Source organism: Mizuhopecten yessoensis, unplaced genomic scaffold (assembly GCF_002113885.1).
Source record: "Mizuhopecten yessoensis strain PY_sf001 unplaced genomic scaffold, ASM211388v2 scaffold10833, whole genome shotgun sequence".
NCBI classification, from domain to species: domain Eukaryota; kingdom Metazoa; phylum Mollusca; class Bivalvia; order Pectinida; family Pectinidae; genus Mizuhopecten; species Mizuhopecten yessoensis.
In genome coordinates this window covers 63,964-83,121 of record NW_018408744.1, presented here as the reverse complement: position 1 = coordinate 83,121, position 19,158 = coordinate 63,964, and the positions used below count along the sequence as shown (strand labels likewise).

At 35.8% G+C, this 19,158-nt stretch overlaps 1 protein-coding gene across 6 annotated transcripts in view; it reads left to right on the top strand.

The window, feature by feature from the left end:
• Positions 1–18,438, top strand: part of LOC110462832 (protein TBATA-like) — a 41,378-nt gene extending 22,940 nt beyond the window's left edge. For 3 of the 6 annotated variants that reach the window (XM_021517033.1, XM_021517034.1, XM_021517031.1), the window contains 8 exons: positions 6,669–6,880; positions 9,976–10,221; positions 12,304–12,566; positions 12,966–13,047; positions 13,756–13,924; positions 14,376–14,470; positions 15,075–15,119; positions 16,947–18,438. In XM_021517033.1, the coding sequence (XP_021372708.1) occupies positions 6,670–6,880; positions 9,976–10,221; positions 12,304–12,566; positions 12,966–13,047; positions 13,756–13,924; positions 14,376–14,470; positions 15,075–15,119; positions 16,947–17,185 (1,350 nt within the window). In that variant the 5' untranslated portion in view covers position 6,669 and the 3' untranslated portion in view covers positions 17,186–18,438. Of the gene's footprint in view, positions 1–6,521; positions 6,543–6,668; positions 6,881–9,975; positions 10,222–12,303; positions 12,567–12,965; positions 13,048–13,755; positions 13,925–14,375; positions 14,471–15,074; positions 15,120–16,946 lie in introns of those variants that run through there. The other 3 variants (XM_021517035.1, XM_021517036.1, XM_021517032.1) reach the window with 3 other exon arrangements.
• The last annotated feature ends 720 nt before the right edge of the window (positions 18,439–19,158 follow it).

Below are 19,158 nucleotides of genomic sequence, written 5' to 3'. Positions count from 1 at the left end.
TAATACTCCCTAAACCTAGAGAGTATGCCATGTCCATCGAACAACTCGTTGTCATTACCTCCCTTATCACAGCTGAGCATATCCTTCAACAACTCAACAACTTGTTGTTGGACAAAACACAACCATTAGATCAATCTCCTAGAATTTGTCAAAGAATATCTTAGTGTAGAACGAAATGATGATTATCTAGACACGAACGAAGCATTTACACCTGTAAGCCTCCCACGGTGCTAATATTCCTGCTGGAGACAGGATGCAATTGAATGCGGAAATCGGGTTAAGAAATGTTTGATGGGACAATGCTTATAGAAACAAGCCAGCTGGTCTTCGTGACACCATAACATCTACCAACGAACCTTGATTGTGTTCTAATGCAAACCTATGTCTGGAGGTACTCCTTTGTATGCCATTAATCTCAGCTGAACGTTTTGGGTTGACGACGCAGTGTGACTGTCGTTGCTGGTACTGTTATATGCTCACATATATTTCGATGTGGATCCTTATGTTCTTGAATCCAGAGTTGCCGAAATATACGTCCATCGCTTGGTGAATCTTCGTGTGAAGAGACAGATACGACCTTGTATGAAATATACGTCCATCGCTTGGTGAATCTTCGTGTGAAGAGACAGATACGACCTTGTATGAAATATACGGCCATCGCTTGGTGAATCTTCGTATAAAGAGACAGATGCGACCCTGTATGAAAACTCAAATCGTCCTCAGCCACCCATAAACATTCTGATTATGACAGTTTTGATTTACCCTGTTCATAACATCTTGACAAAATAGTACACTTTGAATAAACTATTATGTTATAACAGAACACAACACTGTAGAGGTGCAAATCCAAGAATGTTGTCCATTTAAACACACCAGAAAGGTTCTATATTTTCTTATAATGACCTTGCACCAACCTTCGTTTGGAGGAGATTGGGGCAACCCCAAATTAAGCCCAACCCCTACTCCAGTCTTTGGCTATGACTTGTTCTGAGGTCTACCAGATAAATACGCTGGCTTCGTGTACGTACGCGCCTGGATATTCTTGTATAGATATATAGATATTGTTTGCTGTGAACACTCCTTGTTGTACTAACGGACGTTTTTACGACGAGCAAAATTATCAAAACAATTAAACATTATTCATTGATATACGTTCAAAGATGCTATATAAAACTTTTTAATCGATATTTTGTAAACAAATTGATATACGGCGTATTTGCAACAGAATTAGCAACATTATATATGATTAGAGTTAAAGGCAAGCACACCGACTGGTGCCATAACCCCTCTGTGACCAAACAGACGGCTTTGTCCAATTCTCGTGCCATATCTTTGTGTTCCGTTTGTCAAATACGTATTCCGATAAACTGAAATAAATAAATATTTGACAATTCGATAGCGACGGGAGAGCGGTGATAACCTAACACTGAAATATACAATGTCCGTGCTATTTAGCCAACCGATCAATATCGATCCCGACGGCACTTCTCGACGACTATTTTTCGGATATATTTTAGTGCTTCTGATATTTCCTACTCCAAACCACCGATGTTTGTTTACGATTTAACTGACGTACGTCGTTGTGGTGAAGGAGATTACGAGCGTGTGTTCCAGCTGTACAGTTAAGACGTTTGAAGGGTCAACGTATACTTACAAAGTTTCCTTTTAAAGTAGGACTTCACCTGTTATGGCGCTTTCTTGTTACATGCATTTCCGTTAATTACTACTAGTTTACCCAATAGTATCATACATTCAGAGACATTCTGGGTTTGTGAAAACTCGTATAATACGTTTAAAAATCAGTCTGGGTTTTTGAAAATTCGTTTAATACATTTAAAAACAGTCTGGGTTTGTGAAAACTCGTATAATACATTAAAAAATAGTTCGGGTTTGTGAAAACTCGTATATTACTTTCCGAAACAGTCCGGGTTTGTGAAAACTCGTATAATACATTCCGAAACATTCCGGGTTTGTAAAAACTCGTATAATACATTCCGAAACAGTCCGGGTTTGTGACGGGGAACGGATACAACAGTTATTGGAGTATATCTATAACGTATAGTCATGTACACATCACCGCTGCCACCGAAAGAATAACACAATTCTGTTGCTATGGATTTTAATATACAATTCTGTCGCTATGAACATAAAAACATGCATGTATGGTGTGGTACTATGGATATAAATATACACCTCTGTTGCTATGGACATGAATACACACCACTGTAGCTTTGATTATGATTGTTTACCTCTGTTGCCATGGACATAAATACACACCTTTGTTGCTATGGACATGAATACCCACTACTGTTGCTATGGATATTAATACACACTTCTGTTGCTAAGGACATAAAAACACACCGCTATTGCGATTGACATAAGTCCACACTTCTGTTGCTATGGACATAAATACACACCGCTGTTGCTATCCACATTAAATCACACTTCTGTTGCTATGGACATCCAAAGCATCACAAATGAGACTTTTGTCTTGTTAAAAAAACAATTCCTGAACTACAAAATTGAATAAAAATCGTACCAATTGATCTTGTCATTTTGTGAAGAGATTGAACCTTCAGCGCTCTCAAATTTAAATGGCCACCGTAATAACTAGTGTGCCAGATTTAGTTTATTGAAATCCTATTGGAAGCTAGGAGGGACTTATACGATCAACACTTATATGTCCTTAGATGAGTACTGCCACGCCCCATGATTATAATTATGTCACATAATATCTGGTGCTTTACAGCAAAACAATGACATCAATTTTAGAAATCAAGGGGGAAACATTAGCGTTTTCAATCAGTGTTATATCTCCGGAGATATTAGCGTGTCAATCAGTGTTATATCTCCGGAGACATTAGCGTGTCAATTAGTGTATATCTCCGGAAACATTAGCGTGTCAATTAGTGTATATCTCCGGAGACATAAGCGTGTCAATTAGTGTTATATCTCCGGAGACATTAGCGTGTCAATCAGTGTTATATCTCCGGAGACGTACAAGCGTTTTTGTGTTGGAGGAAGGGGTCACGCAGTAGCATTTTATCAGATATTGGTAATATTTGTAAACATTCCATTATTGGTATTATATATAACACTCCGATGTCGATACATTGTAATGATATCAAACTCAAATATAACAGCCCGGTAATTGCTAAAATATGTAATAATCTTCTGTATGTTAAATTCATTGTTTGGCGAAATAATTAAACAATTCTCCTTAAATCTTATATTGTTGGTTTCAATCATTTCTTATCATATACTCAATATGTTTTTAAGTCTTCAAAGCATGCTTAACTTCGGATAATAAAGATAAGTTAAGTTCAATTTGGATTACAATAATGATATTGACATGTCTATGTCTGAGGGAAAACTGGAATCAATACGCTCACACAATCTTTACCGTGATCCGTCGTGTGAATCATGGCAAAGTCATGACATTTCAATATTTTTTAATAGTAACCATGTATAAAACGTATGATTGACACCAGAGCTATGAATTGCTATCTGAAGAGCTCATTGAAAATGCGCGGATCCTATCTATCCGTTAAGGCGATGAAAACAGTTGACGCAAGACTTACATTTAAACTTATCTGATTATTACATTAAAAATGAATTACATATTGGACTCTGAGATTTAAATTCATAGAATAAATGGATTTGGGGTAATCTTTATCAGTAATCGGATATAGGAATATTTCATATACTGTAAAACCGAAACGTTTAATGACCAAACCAGTTCAGAGTAGTTATAAGGTACCATATTTACATCAAAAGGTGACAGTGTGGCCACGTGGAAGTCGTATGTGGATTTGGTGTATATTTATAAATTGAAACGACAATTACGAAGATCAATAAAATAAAACACCACAATATATGTTACTACATTTAATAGTGTAAACTACTCCACATCAAGGTACCTACTGAAGTAACATAACGTGTTAACGTAGCGTACATATTACACATAACAAATGCATTGATTTTTTGCCGAATAGATTTTTTAAATTATTTTTTATCAAAAAGTAATTTAGACATATCTGAATGATCTAAATCTAAATATATCTTTCGAAATAAATAGGGTGATTTGTTTGAAGATCCTAATGGTATTAAGTTGACTACGGGGAAACGATATTTTGATATGACTAATGTGTCTGTGTATTCGTAATAAAGAGTTGTATGATTAAACGGTTTAGTTCTAACAAACAGTGCTGTAAAGAGTGTTACTATCCCAGTCAATCATGTACTCTGCAGTTACTATCGAGCCTTGGAACAAAAGTATCACCCTTTAGGCATGTGTAAACAATCTCCAAACTCCATCAAATTGCTCTAATAATTGTGATCAGAATCGTTAGCAGTGGGGCGGAAAACTTCTTTTTGATCGTATATCAACCTCGTCTCTTGTTCTCGGTATGTCGCCATTGTTATACTCGTGCTTCGAGTTAAAGGTCACCATTCAGACGATTGTATATAATCTGAACACCGGCCAGATTATTCAATTATGAAATCGGATTTACGCTTGGTTTTTTACATATAGAATGAACACCATGTTAGCCACTATATAAATCGGTGTGTTGAATCGAGCATGCACTATTATCGAAGCATTTCAGAACTATAATACACTGTTAATGGCTTAGTAAAAACATGACTGACTGTCTTGTGTCGTAGCTTTGATATCCAGTGAAAGCAACGTCATATATTGACATCCTATGAAAATAACGTCATAAACTGACATCCTTTGAACGAAACGTTATACGTTGACATCCTCTGAAAATAACGTTAAACATTAAAGACATTTGATCAATATGTTATACAAATTCACGACATTTGAACAATTAATGTCTTGAATTTCGCTTTCTCGATGCTCTGGTCACAATGATAGAGTGATAGAAGATACCGTGTGCTATTTTTATCGTTTTACAGATGACAGATCTGTGTACATCTAGACGAACCCCAGATAATTATTGCGATTTCAAAGTCACCTAAGATAATAAAGGTTTATTGATTGGATGATACTACTTCGTCTCGTCTCGGACCTCACTGGCAAACACTGCCAGAGGTGTACTTTTGTATATAGAGACGATCAAATATGCATCAGCCCTAGTCATAATAGGTCTGAGCGGCGAGATGTTGTACTAGAGGTAACTGCGATCAGAGACACTGACCGAAATCAATGGCGGCCCCGTGTCATATTAATTGTCTCTCTACGTGTGTTTGACTATTGCCAACCTCAACAATGATTACCCCACATAGAGTACATTCATCTGGTGTAAAAAAAAGAATGCCAGAAAATAATTCAAACCCATATCCATGATAATAAGAATTAAAGGCAGTGCTAGTTTGTTTTAGCAATTAAGCATGGTTCTCTGTAATGATACCTGTCGGTGTATATAAATAATATATAGATAAAAATATCCCACATCGGCATTGGTCAGTGGGTATATACTTTGGCATATTTGCATTGACCAACTTTATACAATTTGCCACAAACATAAGCCGGTGATATACACATTGACAAATCAGCATAAGCCAGTTGTATACACATCGACAAATTGACATTAGCCAGTGGTATGCATATGGACAAATGACATTAGTCAGTGGTAAACACATTAACAAATTGACATTTGCCAGTGGTATACACNCACATGAACAAATTGACATTTGCCAGTGGTATACATATGGACAAATTGACATTAGCCAGTGGTAAACATTTGGATAAATTGACATTAGCCAGTGGTTTACATATGGACAAACTGACATTAGCTAATGGGATACATATGGACAAATTGACATTAGCCAGTGGTATACACATGAACAAACTGACATTAGCCAGTGGTATTCATATGGACAAATTGACATTAGCCAGTGGTATACACATGAACAAACTGACATTAGCCAGTGGTATTCATATGGACAAATTGACATTAGCCAGTGGTATACATATGGACAAATTGACGTTAGCCAGTGGTTTACATGTGGACAAACTGACATTAGCCAATGGGATACATGTGGACAAATTGACAGTAGCCAGTGGTATAAACATGGACAAATAACATTAGCAAGTTGTATACACATGGACAAATTGACGATAGTCAGTGGTATATATATGGACAAATTTACAGTAGTCAGTGGTATAAACATTGACAAATTGACATTAGCAAGTTGTATACACATGGACAAATCAATATAAGTAAGTTGTATACACATTGACAAATTGACATTTTCCAGTGTTATACACATTCAGAAATTGACATTTTCCGGTGTACACATATTGACAAATTGATATTAGATACCGGCTTACAAAAAACAACTTCGGCGCCTAGACCTATTAGTCGTGTACATTGTAAGAATAGGTGATATACATAGTCAAGAAGTCAGGTCAACTAACATGTAATTAGTAAGGCTGGCTAATGTTACATGATTTCCTACGTTTAATCGATATGCATCACAGGTAAGATATGCTATTTCAGGTAAAACGCACGGCATATTATTTTATGTGTCGATATTACCACAGATACACGGTGACAACACTTCCTGCTGTTTTGGTTGTACCCCTGCTGATTAGACCTATGAATATCACGATAGTTACTTGTGGTTGAAGTCTTTCTCTGGTACAATATAGCTTACATAATATATGTTCTCTAATGTGTTAATGTTTTCTGTTGTTTCAGGATGAGCCAGTCGGAAGTGTTTCGACCATCAAACGGAGATTTAATTGCGCGGCCAGGTCCCGTCGACGAAGGTTTCATGGCGTCCGTTGACAGTTTTAGGAAGCTTGGAAGTCGCCCTTCTACCAATGGAGGATACCGATTCGGCCAGCTCAGCCAGAACTCGTTCTTCACTCGCCATAATCCTCACCCAAACAGGGTCAGGCACATCAAAGGTAAGCCTTGTGAAATCTTATCACAAATATATCTATCCCATCGAAAATCCTTACGTGTACCTCTTTGAAATCTTGGTGTTTACTTCGTTACAATCCTGATGTTTACATTATTTGGAATTCTGATATTACCTCATTGGGAATCATGATGTTAACTCATTGGGAATTCTGATGTTAACTCATTGGGAATTCCGATGGACACTTCGTTGGAAACCTGACAGAATATGTACCTCATTGTTCACCGTGAGCTGTGTCTGTTGCGTGTCCACAACCGCCAGAGTTATCGTATATATTCCAAAGAATATGAATGCTACTTATTTATTAAGTATAAATAATAAATATTCTGACGACTTCTTTGTGTATTCACACAAGCAAGGAGTCATATGAGAATCAACCCTGCATTGTGTAGTCATGTACACAGTAGCAATCAATAATAATAACAATATCTAGTCTTGTAAATGGTAACATTACTTATTATATCACATTACTAAACGGAACTTGGATTATAGAAATATCACAGTCGTATTAGATCACACTGAGGATTGAATTGATTAAATTAGTTTTTAACTTGGATAACCCATAAAACCACAATGCAGCTTATTCCAATAAGGTATGTTTTCACTAGTCACACTGTCAATGAGCAAAGTGAAATTAAACATTACTCTTTACAGTCAGAGCTCCACTTATCCTTCAATTGAGAGGCAGTTTGATTTGTTTTGTCTTGTACAGTCGAACCCTCCTTAAGTAATTATCTAAGAGACATATGTGCCTTATACAGGCAACCCTCTATAATTACAATGTAATTCATCCGAGAGGCAACCTTGCTTTGAACATTTAAACGTTTTCTAAAGTAATGAATGAGAGACAACCTCGATACCAAACCCTCTCTCAGTATATGATGAGAGAGACCACATTACCTTGTCCAACAAACCTCCTTAGTGGGTAATACTTAATTCCCTTTCCTACTTCCTTTTTATGATATTGTTGAACAGGTACACTGGGTGCGTGGGATGTGCACCTGTAGTTTGATTAAATATTCCTACCATTTTACGAATGATTTATACATCCTATCAAAAGAAAATTTCTAATACGTTTCAAGCTTCATTTGCCGTAGTCGATGTAAGCTCGATCTCAATTGTAACTCGCTAGTTCGCGTTTGGTACTCCTTTCCAAATGTTATGTAACCATTCTAGGTGGATTTAACGCATAGAGTGACACCAAAATGAGTGTGTGTATTACCAGGATCAGCCCAAACGTAAGTCGTAAAGTACGACAACGGCTTGTTAGGCCACGACACTCAGACTGCTTCCTGACAGTTTACATGTCGTCATAGCTACAAGGCATTACCCGCTATTGTTCGTGGACTATTACTTTTAACAAAATAAAAACGTAATTCGGTTGGAATTCTTGTGTGTGTGATTGCCGGATAATACTGTCGTTCCCTATACACACGTGGCCGTGGAGCGTGAAGTCGGTCATTGTCCGTGGACTAGTCTCCCCGTCACGTAGGATCAACCGGTTTATATAATTGCCTGTTTTTAATTGTGTTTAATAAATTCACAATCGTATAAAAGCTTTAATTATACATTTAATATATATACACTATTTATTGTTAGTTTTATTCGGGGGGTGGAAGGCAGATATTACATCTAGGGTAAGATCATGAGATTGTTTTTCTTTGATTGATCAATGCTCTGCATGGACACATGCGGCGGTGAGGTTGGATATAGATCACAATATGGTATCGCGTTTGGAAAATTATAGAAAAAAAATGTGATTTTATTACAAAATATTTACATTGTAGTTCCACCAAAATATTTACATGTTTACTTTACTTGATAAGATGCTTTATAAAACAGGTCACCGTTTTAGTTTTAATTTCTGTGCAATCAAACCTTTTATTTTGGTAAAGTCATCATCTATATCCGAGTATATCACATTGACAGGCGATGAGAAGAACATCAAGACTTTGGTCAGTTTAACAAATGTACACTTGTAACAAAAGACGGACATACAAAAACACACTCTTCCAAATCTACAACGACTCTCATATCAAGGAAATATTATCTTCCCGATATATTTTATTAGATATGTAACTAGATATCACCTCATCTTCTAGCTCAAAAAATTATTACATAGCGCCAAACAATTAGGAAACAGCCACATGAAAGCATTGGGATTGTGTATCGATATGATTAAATTATTTATTTGTGTTCGATGGTGGACTAACACTGCAATCTCTTTGGCCGAAGCGCAAAACTATTTTTTTAAGTAAAAAAGTATGTAAGACAAACATTGTAGCACCTCGCATTATGCAAGTAACCCACTTAATAAATATATTTTACCGTACAGGCCTCAAACCTTCAGTGCTATGTTATTTTGAGGTCGGATTATTGTGTAAAAACACAATTGTACGTAAAATTCTGTCAATATTTGTTTTGTCCGCTAATTTTGTTTATCGAGTGAGCGTGATGCAAGGCCAGGTACAAACTTTCTTTAAGTTGTTTCTTAAAGAAACCTATAGTTTTCTGAAGGGAAATGTTTACCCCGAAAGTAATATCAGGAGATTAGATATGAAAAAAAAAACAATGTAGTGGCAGGCATTATGATATCATTAATGGAACCTGTACATTTTAACAATGTACCCGTCTCGGAGCCCGAATAAAATAAAAAGTCAAATTTAATTTCACTCATTCATCTTTATTAGAATATCACTGTTGTCTTTACGTTAAAAAAAAGAATATTGTAAAATGTAAAATACTAGTTGGTAAGACTAGCCAGAAATGTACCAACAGGTTCACGATGCTTTGTATTGACTTCAGTAAATGTTGAATTTATATCAGATGTACTGAAAAACATTTCTCCAGCTCTAGATCTGTAATATGTAAATATGAATTCTTGGGAAAATGTTGCTCCTATTGAATTACATGCAATATATGGTGTCCGTATATGACGTTTGTCCTGCTAGGAAACATGCCTAAACATGCCTAATACTTAATCAAACCCAATGTTCACAGGCTCCTTCCTCAAGGTGATATACTTGAAACGGCTGTAAAAAAACCCGGGATTTCATATTGTATCAAATTTCTGTTTTACAGGTCTTTTAGATGTGCCTATCTGTGCTGTGAATGACAATGGCTACTTTTCTAGTCCAAAGTACTCCTTGCAATTCCCTCCAAACGCTTTTAACAACAACAAGATGAACAACCACGGCAAGGTTCCCGTCAACGCCATCAACGTTAACTCTCAGCTCCACCCCATCAATACCGTGACGGGGCTACAGTACTTCACCGGCCTACAGAGCTACCCCTGGAGGGAAAAGGCCATCCCCAAAGTCGGCATGGGTGAGTGAGCAATTTATCATTGACAACAACATGTAGAGTGATGCTCCCTTCCCTGTCCATGTGTATTTGAAACGTTACCTGAAATAGAATCTATTTGAGTTCTAGAGTAAGTATGAGCAAATAATTACTTGGCATTGAATAGTTACTGATTATTTTCAAGCATTCAAACGTTACGTAAAACAACCCGTTTTATAGCAGTTGTAGAAAATAATAACCAAGGTCTGAAAGCTAATACAATTGATATTGCACTGCCATCATTACATTAAACAAGGAGGGTAAACAAAGAGCATGATTGTTTATATGGTGTTAAACCGTTACCACGTCCAATTCAACTACAAATCCAAACAGAAAACCGCCTTTCAATATTTAATGTCGTTTAAATGAGTCCTTGGGGGCATTTTCGTGCGATGCAGTGTTGAGGTTTTTCAATTTGATTATAAATCACACCTTGAATGAAATTGGTATTATGGTGGATACTTCTGTAAACCTACGTTCTTAAATCATTAAACTATATTTTAGTTTGAACACTAACGTTTGCGCCGATTCTGACGATTATCCCTATCTGCTTTTTAATTAGCGAGCGGGACACCTCGAACTGACGTTAGGGGTAATGTCAGGTCGATCGGGTCGCTTAGGTACTCGTACAGCTACAATCATTTGTTGCGGTGATGCAACCAAGGTCTGTATGGAATTAAGTCACGTGCTTTTAGTGCAGACCATCACTCAACGTAGTCCAGCTTGGAAGTTTGAGAACACGTGACAATTTCACAGAATTTCGGAATGTTTCCACAAATAATTAACGTTTTGATGTGATATGAGTAGACTGACATTTTAGAGGCAATTGTGAGTCCAAAGGACACATAATAATTTACGTTAGAAGTGCATTGGAGTTATCCTTCTTACCACGTCGTGATATTAATACTCATTCCGCCATAGCTAGCACCAGCCGAGTTTGTGGATTGTGGATTGTGTTTCTTGAAAAGATATACATGCATAATATTGGACATCTGAAAACAAAGATATAGGACTTACCTACTTCTTTATTTTTCGATTGTATATATTCCAGTTAATTCTAGGACTGATTCGCATATTTAATTATTACAAATCATATATAGTGAACACGTAAAGAGCTCTACATATCGCTGTGCCAGGATATGCAAACTTTTAACAACTTTAAGTTTCGTAGCGAGTTTTGTGTTTTAGGTTCTAGTTCTAGGTAATAAAATACAGTGACAAATCAAAACATATGAATCGTGGGAGTTATTTTTATGACTTTTTTTGTACATAAATAGTTATATAATGTTATGAATGTCATAATGTCAATATTGTCTTTGTCTGTAATAAACAGTTAAAAATGCTGTGTTTTCTCTTCTGTCTTTGTCTTTCAAATCACAAGGATTATTATAATTGATCACAGTGCAAATCCATATCAAGTTAAAAAATATGATATAATGAGTATTATTTTAATCATTGATGAATGAACTCTCTTACAAATGTATCAATTACCTGAGCAGGGGTTATCCGAGTACTTTGACGGTCTTTTCCAGGACCCATGTCAGATCGAAACGTAGGTGATTTTTCCAAATTTACCCTAAACAAATTATGCATAAATTAACATAAAATCTTCACAATTGATCGAGTTCTCAACATGCAGCATATGTATAAAGACTTGAATTATAGTGGTGTTCTTGAGGTAAGCTTTAAAGTCTAAAAGTCTGATATGCTGTTTTCAAAATTGTCATAATGATCATCCACATTTCCCTGTGTTTAATCTGAGGTTAATGATTTCCCATTTTCATCCCAGGGTCCGTTTTCCGAAAAAATACCGGATAAACCTTTGCTGAGGAAAACCATTTCAATTTTTACTGCTTTATATAAAAAAAAATGTTGTACTCTATATGTATACTTAATAAAACTTATAGGTACATAAATGTGCACAAGTAATAAAATAGACCTATAGAATTAGTTGTTGAATTAGAACGCATGTTTCGTTGGATGCGTTTGGTATCGGACCTGTTTCGTTAAGGTCAGATTTGATGTACAACGATACATCATGATTTTTTTTCTTCTGTTTCCATTCAGTTCCTGTAACAGAGGCGTGGAGGGACGAACTCCAGCAGCTTACACGAATCCTGATGGGGGAGGAACAACAACAAAAACCGCAGGCTCTTTTGGCACCGAAGGAACCCGAACGACCACGGACCCTTTACTCCGCGGAAACGGGTCGACTTATACCCCCACCTTCCCGTGCAATGTCACGTGGGGCTTCCCGGCGTGCATCTCGACAGGGCGCACGTGAACCACTGTTACGTCACATAGCAGCACAGCCAGATATGGAAAGCATGGTGAGTGTTCAGGAACTACTTCTAGAGATATAATTCGCAAATTCCAAAGGATTGATAAACATATAGAAACGTCTGTTTTTACGAAAATTTAAGACACTCTCCTAGAGTGGAGACATATCATATTCCTCTTTGTCTAGATTCTCCTTCTTCTATCCTAAACGATGATCGTGAACTCATCTAGGCTGATGTGACCCTTATTATGGTCATCTGTTTGTTTTTTATCACCTTGTACATTTGTAAAAGTATTTATTTAGTGCTTTCTATTTTTTTGACTTTTTAAAAAATACCCATTATGATGTCCAGGCGTTACGTTGTCCTGCCACACATTGAGTATTGTTGTTTATGAAGTACTCTCGTACCTGTGTGCACAACTGATACCATATTTCGTCTGTTGTGTAGGTGTTGTCCATGCTGTGTCAGATCCTCCAGACAGAGGACATTAACGCGGTCCAGGCTTGGCTATGTTCGGCAGGGGAGCGAGGTATAACCGTTAATAACATTAAAAATAAGATTTTGTCAACAGAAAAATTACTCTAGAAAAGTGCTCGTTCAGTTTATTGAAAAAAATCGTTCTTCAGATTTTAATGTCAAATTTAAACATTCATAAAGTATAAACAACTTGGTTGTGGAAATTTTTTATAGAAACATCTTTATAGTATAAACAACGATGTGTGGACATTTCTACAGACACTACAGTTAAATTAGACCACTATTGTAAGAAAAGTTCTGTACCATTTGGCAAAATGACTTCTTTATACGAGGCAAACTGTCTGCCTCTTTTATTTACTGAACTTACCAGAACTTCTGGCATTGGTACAATGAAAACAATTGCATACAAATACTATGGGTATTTCTACAGAGAAAATAGTTAAATAAGACCACTATTGTTTTCAAATAGCCATAAAAATACCTCTATGGGTATTTCCAAAGAGAAGACACAGCAAAAACAGTAACTCTTTTGGGTATTTCTATAGAGAAGACATAACATAAACAGTATCTCTATGGGTATTTCTATAGAGAAGACATAGCATAAACATCATCTCTATGGGTATTTCTATAGAGAAGACATAGCATAAATAGCATCTCTATGGGTATTTCTATAGAGAAGACATAGCATGAATAGCATCTCTATGGGTATTTGTATAGAGAAGATATTACATTAACAACACCGCTATGGATATTATTTTAGAAAAGACGATGGTGATGGACATGATAAAAGCGGCCATGGGGTCTAAGGAGACTTACTACAGACATGACTACAACCCCGAATTTATGGATGAGCAGAGAACTATCCTGCCCCCTATCGGCGAAGGTCAGAAACAAACTATGCCTGGGGATATGGAGAGGACAATTGACAGGTATGTAGTATGGTGAATTGTGTCAGGGTTGTTTCTCTAACAAACATTTATTAGGCCTGAAACGTTCATTTTGTGTGTGGATCATCCTCTAGACAGTGGGTGTGCAAATACTTCATTTACAAAATTTATATAAGTTACTTTGAATACAATTCTTTACTTTACTTGACTCAAACACATTAGGGTAGGCTATCGTAAAACTATACCAGTAGTTTGACAAAAATCAAAAATTAAATAAATAAATAAAATTTAAAGATTTTTAGCCTAACCTTATTATTCAAAATGAACTTATTTAGATCAATGTATGCTCTTTTTGCAGTTTCAGCGTTGATCATCATTTAACAGACGATTTTTAATATACATATGTACACGTTTCTTAGTGTGGCATTACTACTGTTGGGTAACGAGGCCCTTCCTCCATCTGCTATATATCCGTGTACGTTGTGTGTTACAGGCTCATCCTGGAGGATAACGGAGTCCCGGGGGAGCCACAGATGCAGTCCATGGGGCCTAAGGCTCCACCCAAACCCGTCATTACTGATCAGGATGGTGGGTACTACGTCACACACACCCTTAACATTTGATAAAACATACTAACACACGACTGAATTACAAATCAAAGCAATTGTTTGGATAGAAGTAGGTTCTCTGTAGTGTTGTAGATGATTAACATCTTGTGTGAAACGTAAATGGTAAAACTGAACTTCCTTTATTATATCCTAACAATATTTTTGGGGCTTACTTTATAAATTGGTGTAAATAGTTGTTTTGAGGTAAGTTCATATTTTTAAAATTACGAAAATCGTTGCAAAATGCGGTCTGCCAGTAAATCATTTTAAAAACAATTCGGAAAATGCTTTTATATTATTCGTAACAAGATTAATCAGAATTACTAATTTGAACATGCATGTCATAGTCCGTTTACAATTTAGTATTTTATATAGGAGTATGGTGTAATTTGTTTCCGACCAGTCATAGTTAGCGGCTGAATATGAAATATTATTGAAAATTAGATCAATTCGTGATTTGATATAAGCAGATTACAATTGAACGATTGTCTTGATTAGAAGCGTGAGTAAATGACAGTGTTAACCTGTGTTTTGGCCTCTGACATGTAACACATGTTCAGACTGTAGTCTTGCTGGTTTTCCAGAGTTTGAGTTCCTCCCGGAAGTGCTAGGTTTCCAGGAGGTAGGAGGTATACAATGATTGTGCTGCTTATATGTCGCTTATTATGTCTCCACACAACAGTCAGAACAAGCAGCACCCCTATTTCTGTGATTTACGTTATCAACATCGGTTTATCATAAATCGCACTGAAACGTTTGACATGAACAAAGCAGCACTAGTAATTTGATTTGAAACAATTTACGTAATTAGGCAGACATCAGCTATATATACTAAGACAGGTGGCCTTCCCAACAATGTGTGTTAATCATTAAATCACAAACACAGCACCAATTATATGGTTTCCAAGGAGAGATCGGTACCTACTCCAAAACGGGTCACTCTTTACAAAATACTTTTAAATCCACAGTTAATATTGTAGCTGACATAGCCTTAGTATGCAAAGTCATGGTCTAGCTATATTCATTTTTTGCTAAGAGCTTATTAATTAAAGATTTAATTCTACAAATGATATTCCCTGCATCCCACGGGACACCTAAAATATTTCACGGAAATTCAAGCGAGCCATTCACCACTGATCACTGCACTACATCTGTTTAACACGGCGTCTTACACTACACTACACATGGTATCACCAGACTGTTCTTAACATTAGATCCGTTAGTGTTTAGGTGAGATCCGCCTCGAATACCGCTGATTTATCACGTAATATCATATGATCCTACAAAATAAGGAACTATACAGACACTTTACGCTATGGAATGTGTTTGTATCACTACACCTCACCACTGGTTTATACTCACCTGTTTTGCCACATATGTGCAAGTAAAAGCCTATCACGTGATGTGACACATACCTTTTGACTTTCGTAGTGTTTTGCTGAAGAGTTGTGTTGCTTATAATCCGAAAATTTGAACATGTAATTTTATTTCATTTGTATAACAAAACTAAATAACTTTAAATAAATCAGAGGCATAACAGCTTAACTTCAGCTAAGGTGGTGGCGTAACATCAAATATATACATATATCTGAAACTATGATTAATACAGGCGGTAATTACTGTACATGTATGGGTACGAGAATATACTATTTAACAGGTTTTTAACTAAAAAGGGATTGCTTTCGTCGGAACTTATTTCAAATGATGTGGGATCTGTGTCATACAAAATACAAAAACTGTGAACAATATTACAATTTCACTAATTTTCATATATTTCTATTTTTATGTGTTTTAGCATCTCATTCTTAATTATCAATCTGCTCATGCAAAAACGTTTCCAACCATTAGGTCAGGTATTTAGGCTTACTTAAAAGATTTTGTATAAACAGTTCTACTGTATTTTTACCAATTTATGTTTATAAAGTCAGTTTCTCTCTAATCGCTATTTATATTGATTTCGATATAAAATCTTAAATCCCAATCTTTGGTGAACCTGTGATATTTCTATTGTTTTCGACACCTTCATATTGTAATTTGTTGTAACTCTGTTAGTTACGCTATCTTTTAATGTGTAAAACGATATCTTTCGAATTAGTGTAATGAACAAATTCCCTTTTATGATATTTATAATTGCTTCCTTTCCACGTTTGATTCAATACAGTCAAGTGATGGTTCTCCTAACAGCGAGTTTAAGGGGTTTGATTGTGTGTGATGAAAGGCAGTGTTTGGAATAGATAAATATACATGTAAAGTTACGTTTGTATCGCGTATATGTAAGTAACGTTTCCTTTGCATTGTTCTTGCCAAAATAGTTAACGTTGCCTTTTTATCTTGTCCTCATAAATACCTTTGCATCTATCTTGTCTATATATATAACATTTCGTGATAATTTTTATTCCTATTCAAATGTAACTTTGTAGATATTTTGTCTATACTGCGTTTCGTTTCGTTTGTAGAACTTACGACCAATATCCGTCCACCAGTAAGCGAAGCATTCAAGAAACAATTCTCACGCCCGCCGACCAATGCCGGAAGACGGTCCCCAATCAAGACCGAGGCTCCACCTGCCCCAGGAACCTCGTTCCGGTTTACCACATCCGCGCAGGGCAAAAGGGAAGATGCTGCAGCTAACCAATCAAAACCAGCGCCAGTAGATCAACAACGAGCGGATGTGACAAGCCCTAATACATTTTAATATCAAACAAGTACAAGAGACAATCTAACCATTTTGTAAAATGAACACTTTACTGCTGATTCGAGGAGAGATACAAGAACGTCCTGTTAACAAATGGAACTTATACACTGTACTTGTTTGAATATTTTTGCATTGAAGATCACTTAATATTTTCGTATTAAAGATCACACAAGATTGACCAGGACTTGTTTAGGCTGGGTTTCTGGAGGTTAATTTGTGTTATATTTTTTGATCAAGATTGACCTTTAACCTTCTCATACAGGACAAATATAAGAGTGAACTATTCGTTCTTAATATTCTAAATATTACTGACCTTCATAGGTAAAAATCTACATCGAGGCCCTACCTTATCATTTAAGATTACAGGTCATTATTTTATTGTTGGAACATGAACAGGGTATTTTCTGAATGGTATAACTGAAAATGACTTAAAAGTGAGTCCAGATTATAATTTATTGATAAATTGAAATATGTTATCAAATGACATATTTATCATTGATCAGGCCGTTTTTTTCTCACAGTTATGAATGTGAAGCATACATATAGTTAAGACAGAAACAGTATTTCCAGGTTTGTATAAGTATAAGAAACTGAGGATTTGCCCTATTAAATATACGAAACGTATTTCAACTGAGTGGTGGAAATAACGGTCTGGTAATGAAACAAGTCGTCGACGTTTTGACATTTATATTGGAACTGCACAAACTTATAACCACATTGACACAAACTTGTAGATGTTTTACGATCTTAAATTATTTTATATGTTTTTGCATACTTTAATATGTCTGTTTTCATGTGATAAAACACATTTAATATCATTGTAACACAACTGATCATGTTTTATTACCACTGTCGTACTGTGTGACCATGTGTTAGATAACATACTCGCTATGAAAGGGAGGTAACTTCTTGAAAGGGAGGTAACCTCTCACATAAACGCCGTCCAAGGAATCTGTGATATATTTTGTATATATATATATATATATTAGAATTAGAAAACAAATACTATAATACATAAGTTATTGTTATGCGCCTTTACAACAGTATTACTTATATAGGTCTGTTTCGTCTAGTTTTTGTGATGTGTTTATTGTCGTATATATATACTTTGTAAATGTGTATATATAAATCTGGGACGAGACAAAAGGCTGTGTGAATGAGAATGCTCAAGGCAAATCCTAATTACAATAAATACTGTACTTGCTCAACTGTTATATATCCGTGACATTAAACGCTGCAGTGTTGTATCATCACAAAAGAGTTGTCGTTTGTTTATAAGGCAGTTTGTAGAACTTTACACAACAACAAAAGTGTTGACAGATCACTCCCTACACTAAGTCCCAATAGAGGAAATTCAACATAGCCAGTTACCAACCATCACTTCACGAACCTAAGAACAACATCAGAAAGGGTTATGTATCAACTTTGTTATGCTAAGCTATTTTGAAAAATACATGAAGTGCCTCAACAAAATATATTTTACAGGGTCAAATAAAGTTCTGTGAGAATTTGATTGGACAAAGAAGAAACACAAAATGAAAAAAATGAAGTATTCCTCTTTATTGCACAACACAGAGCATTAAGAAAAAGGACGAGAGTATAAAAAGGAGCTCAGAAGAGAAAGAAGTGTGACAAGGAAGAGAACACAGTAATCACGAAAGTACATATATAATTAAGATCAAATAAAGAAATAATGCCAAAGGAAAAAAAACGCAAAGGAATATGGAAATATATCTACGGAAAATAGAAAAGAGCAAACGCTTGTCATCATTTATACACAGAGACCTTTGGCAAAGAAACATAGGCAGAAATATATTCAACATAATTAAACAGTGTATCTGTGAATATACAAAAGCAAGAAGTGGAATATTTCAATATACATGAAGAGATCAAGAATATTTATGACGCCTAAAGGAATACAAAAGGTCGGCAGTTTACAGGGTACACACGAGATTTGCGGAACATTTTTAGTA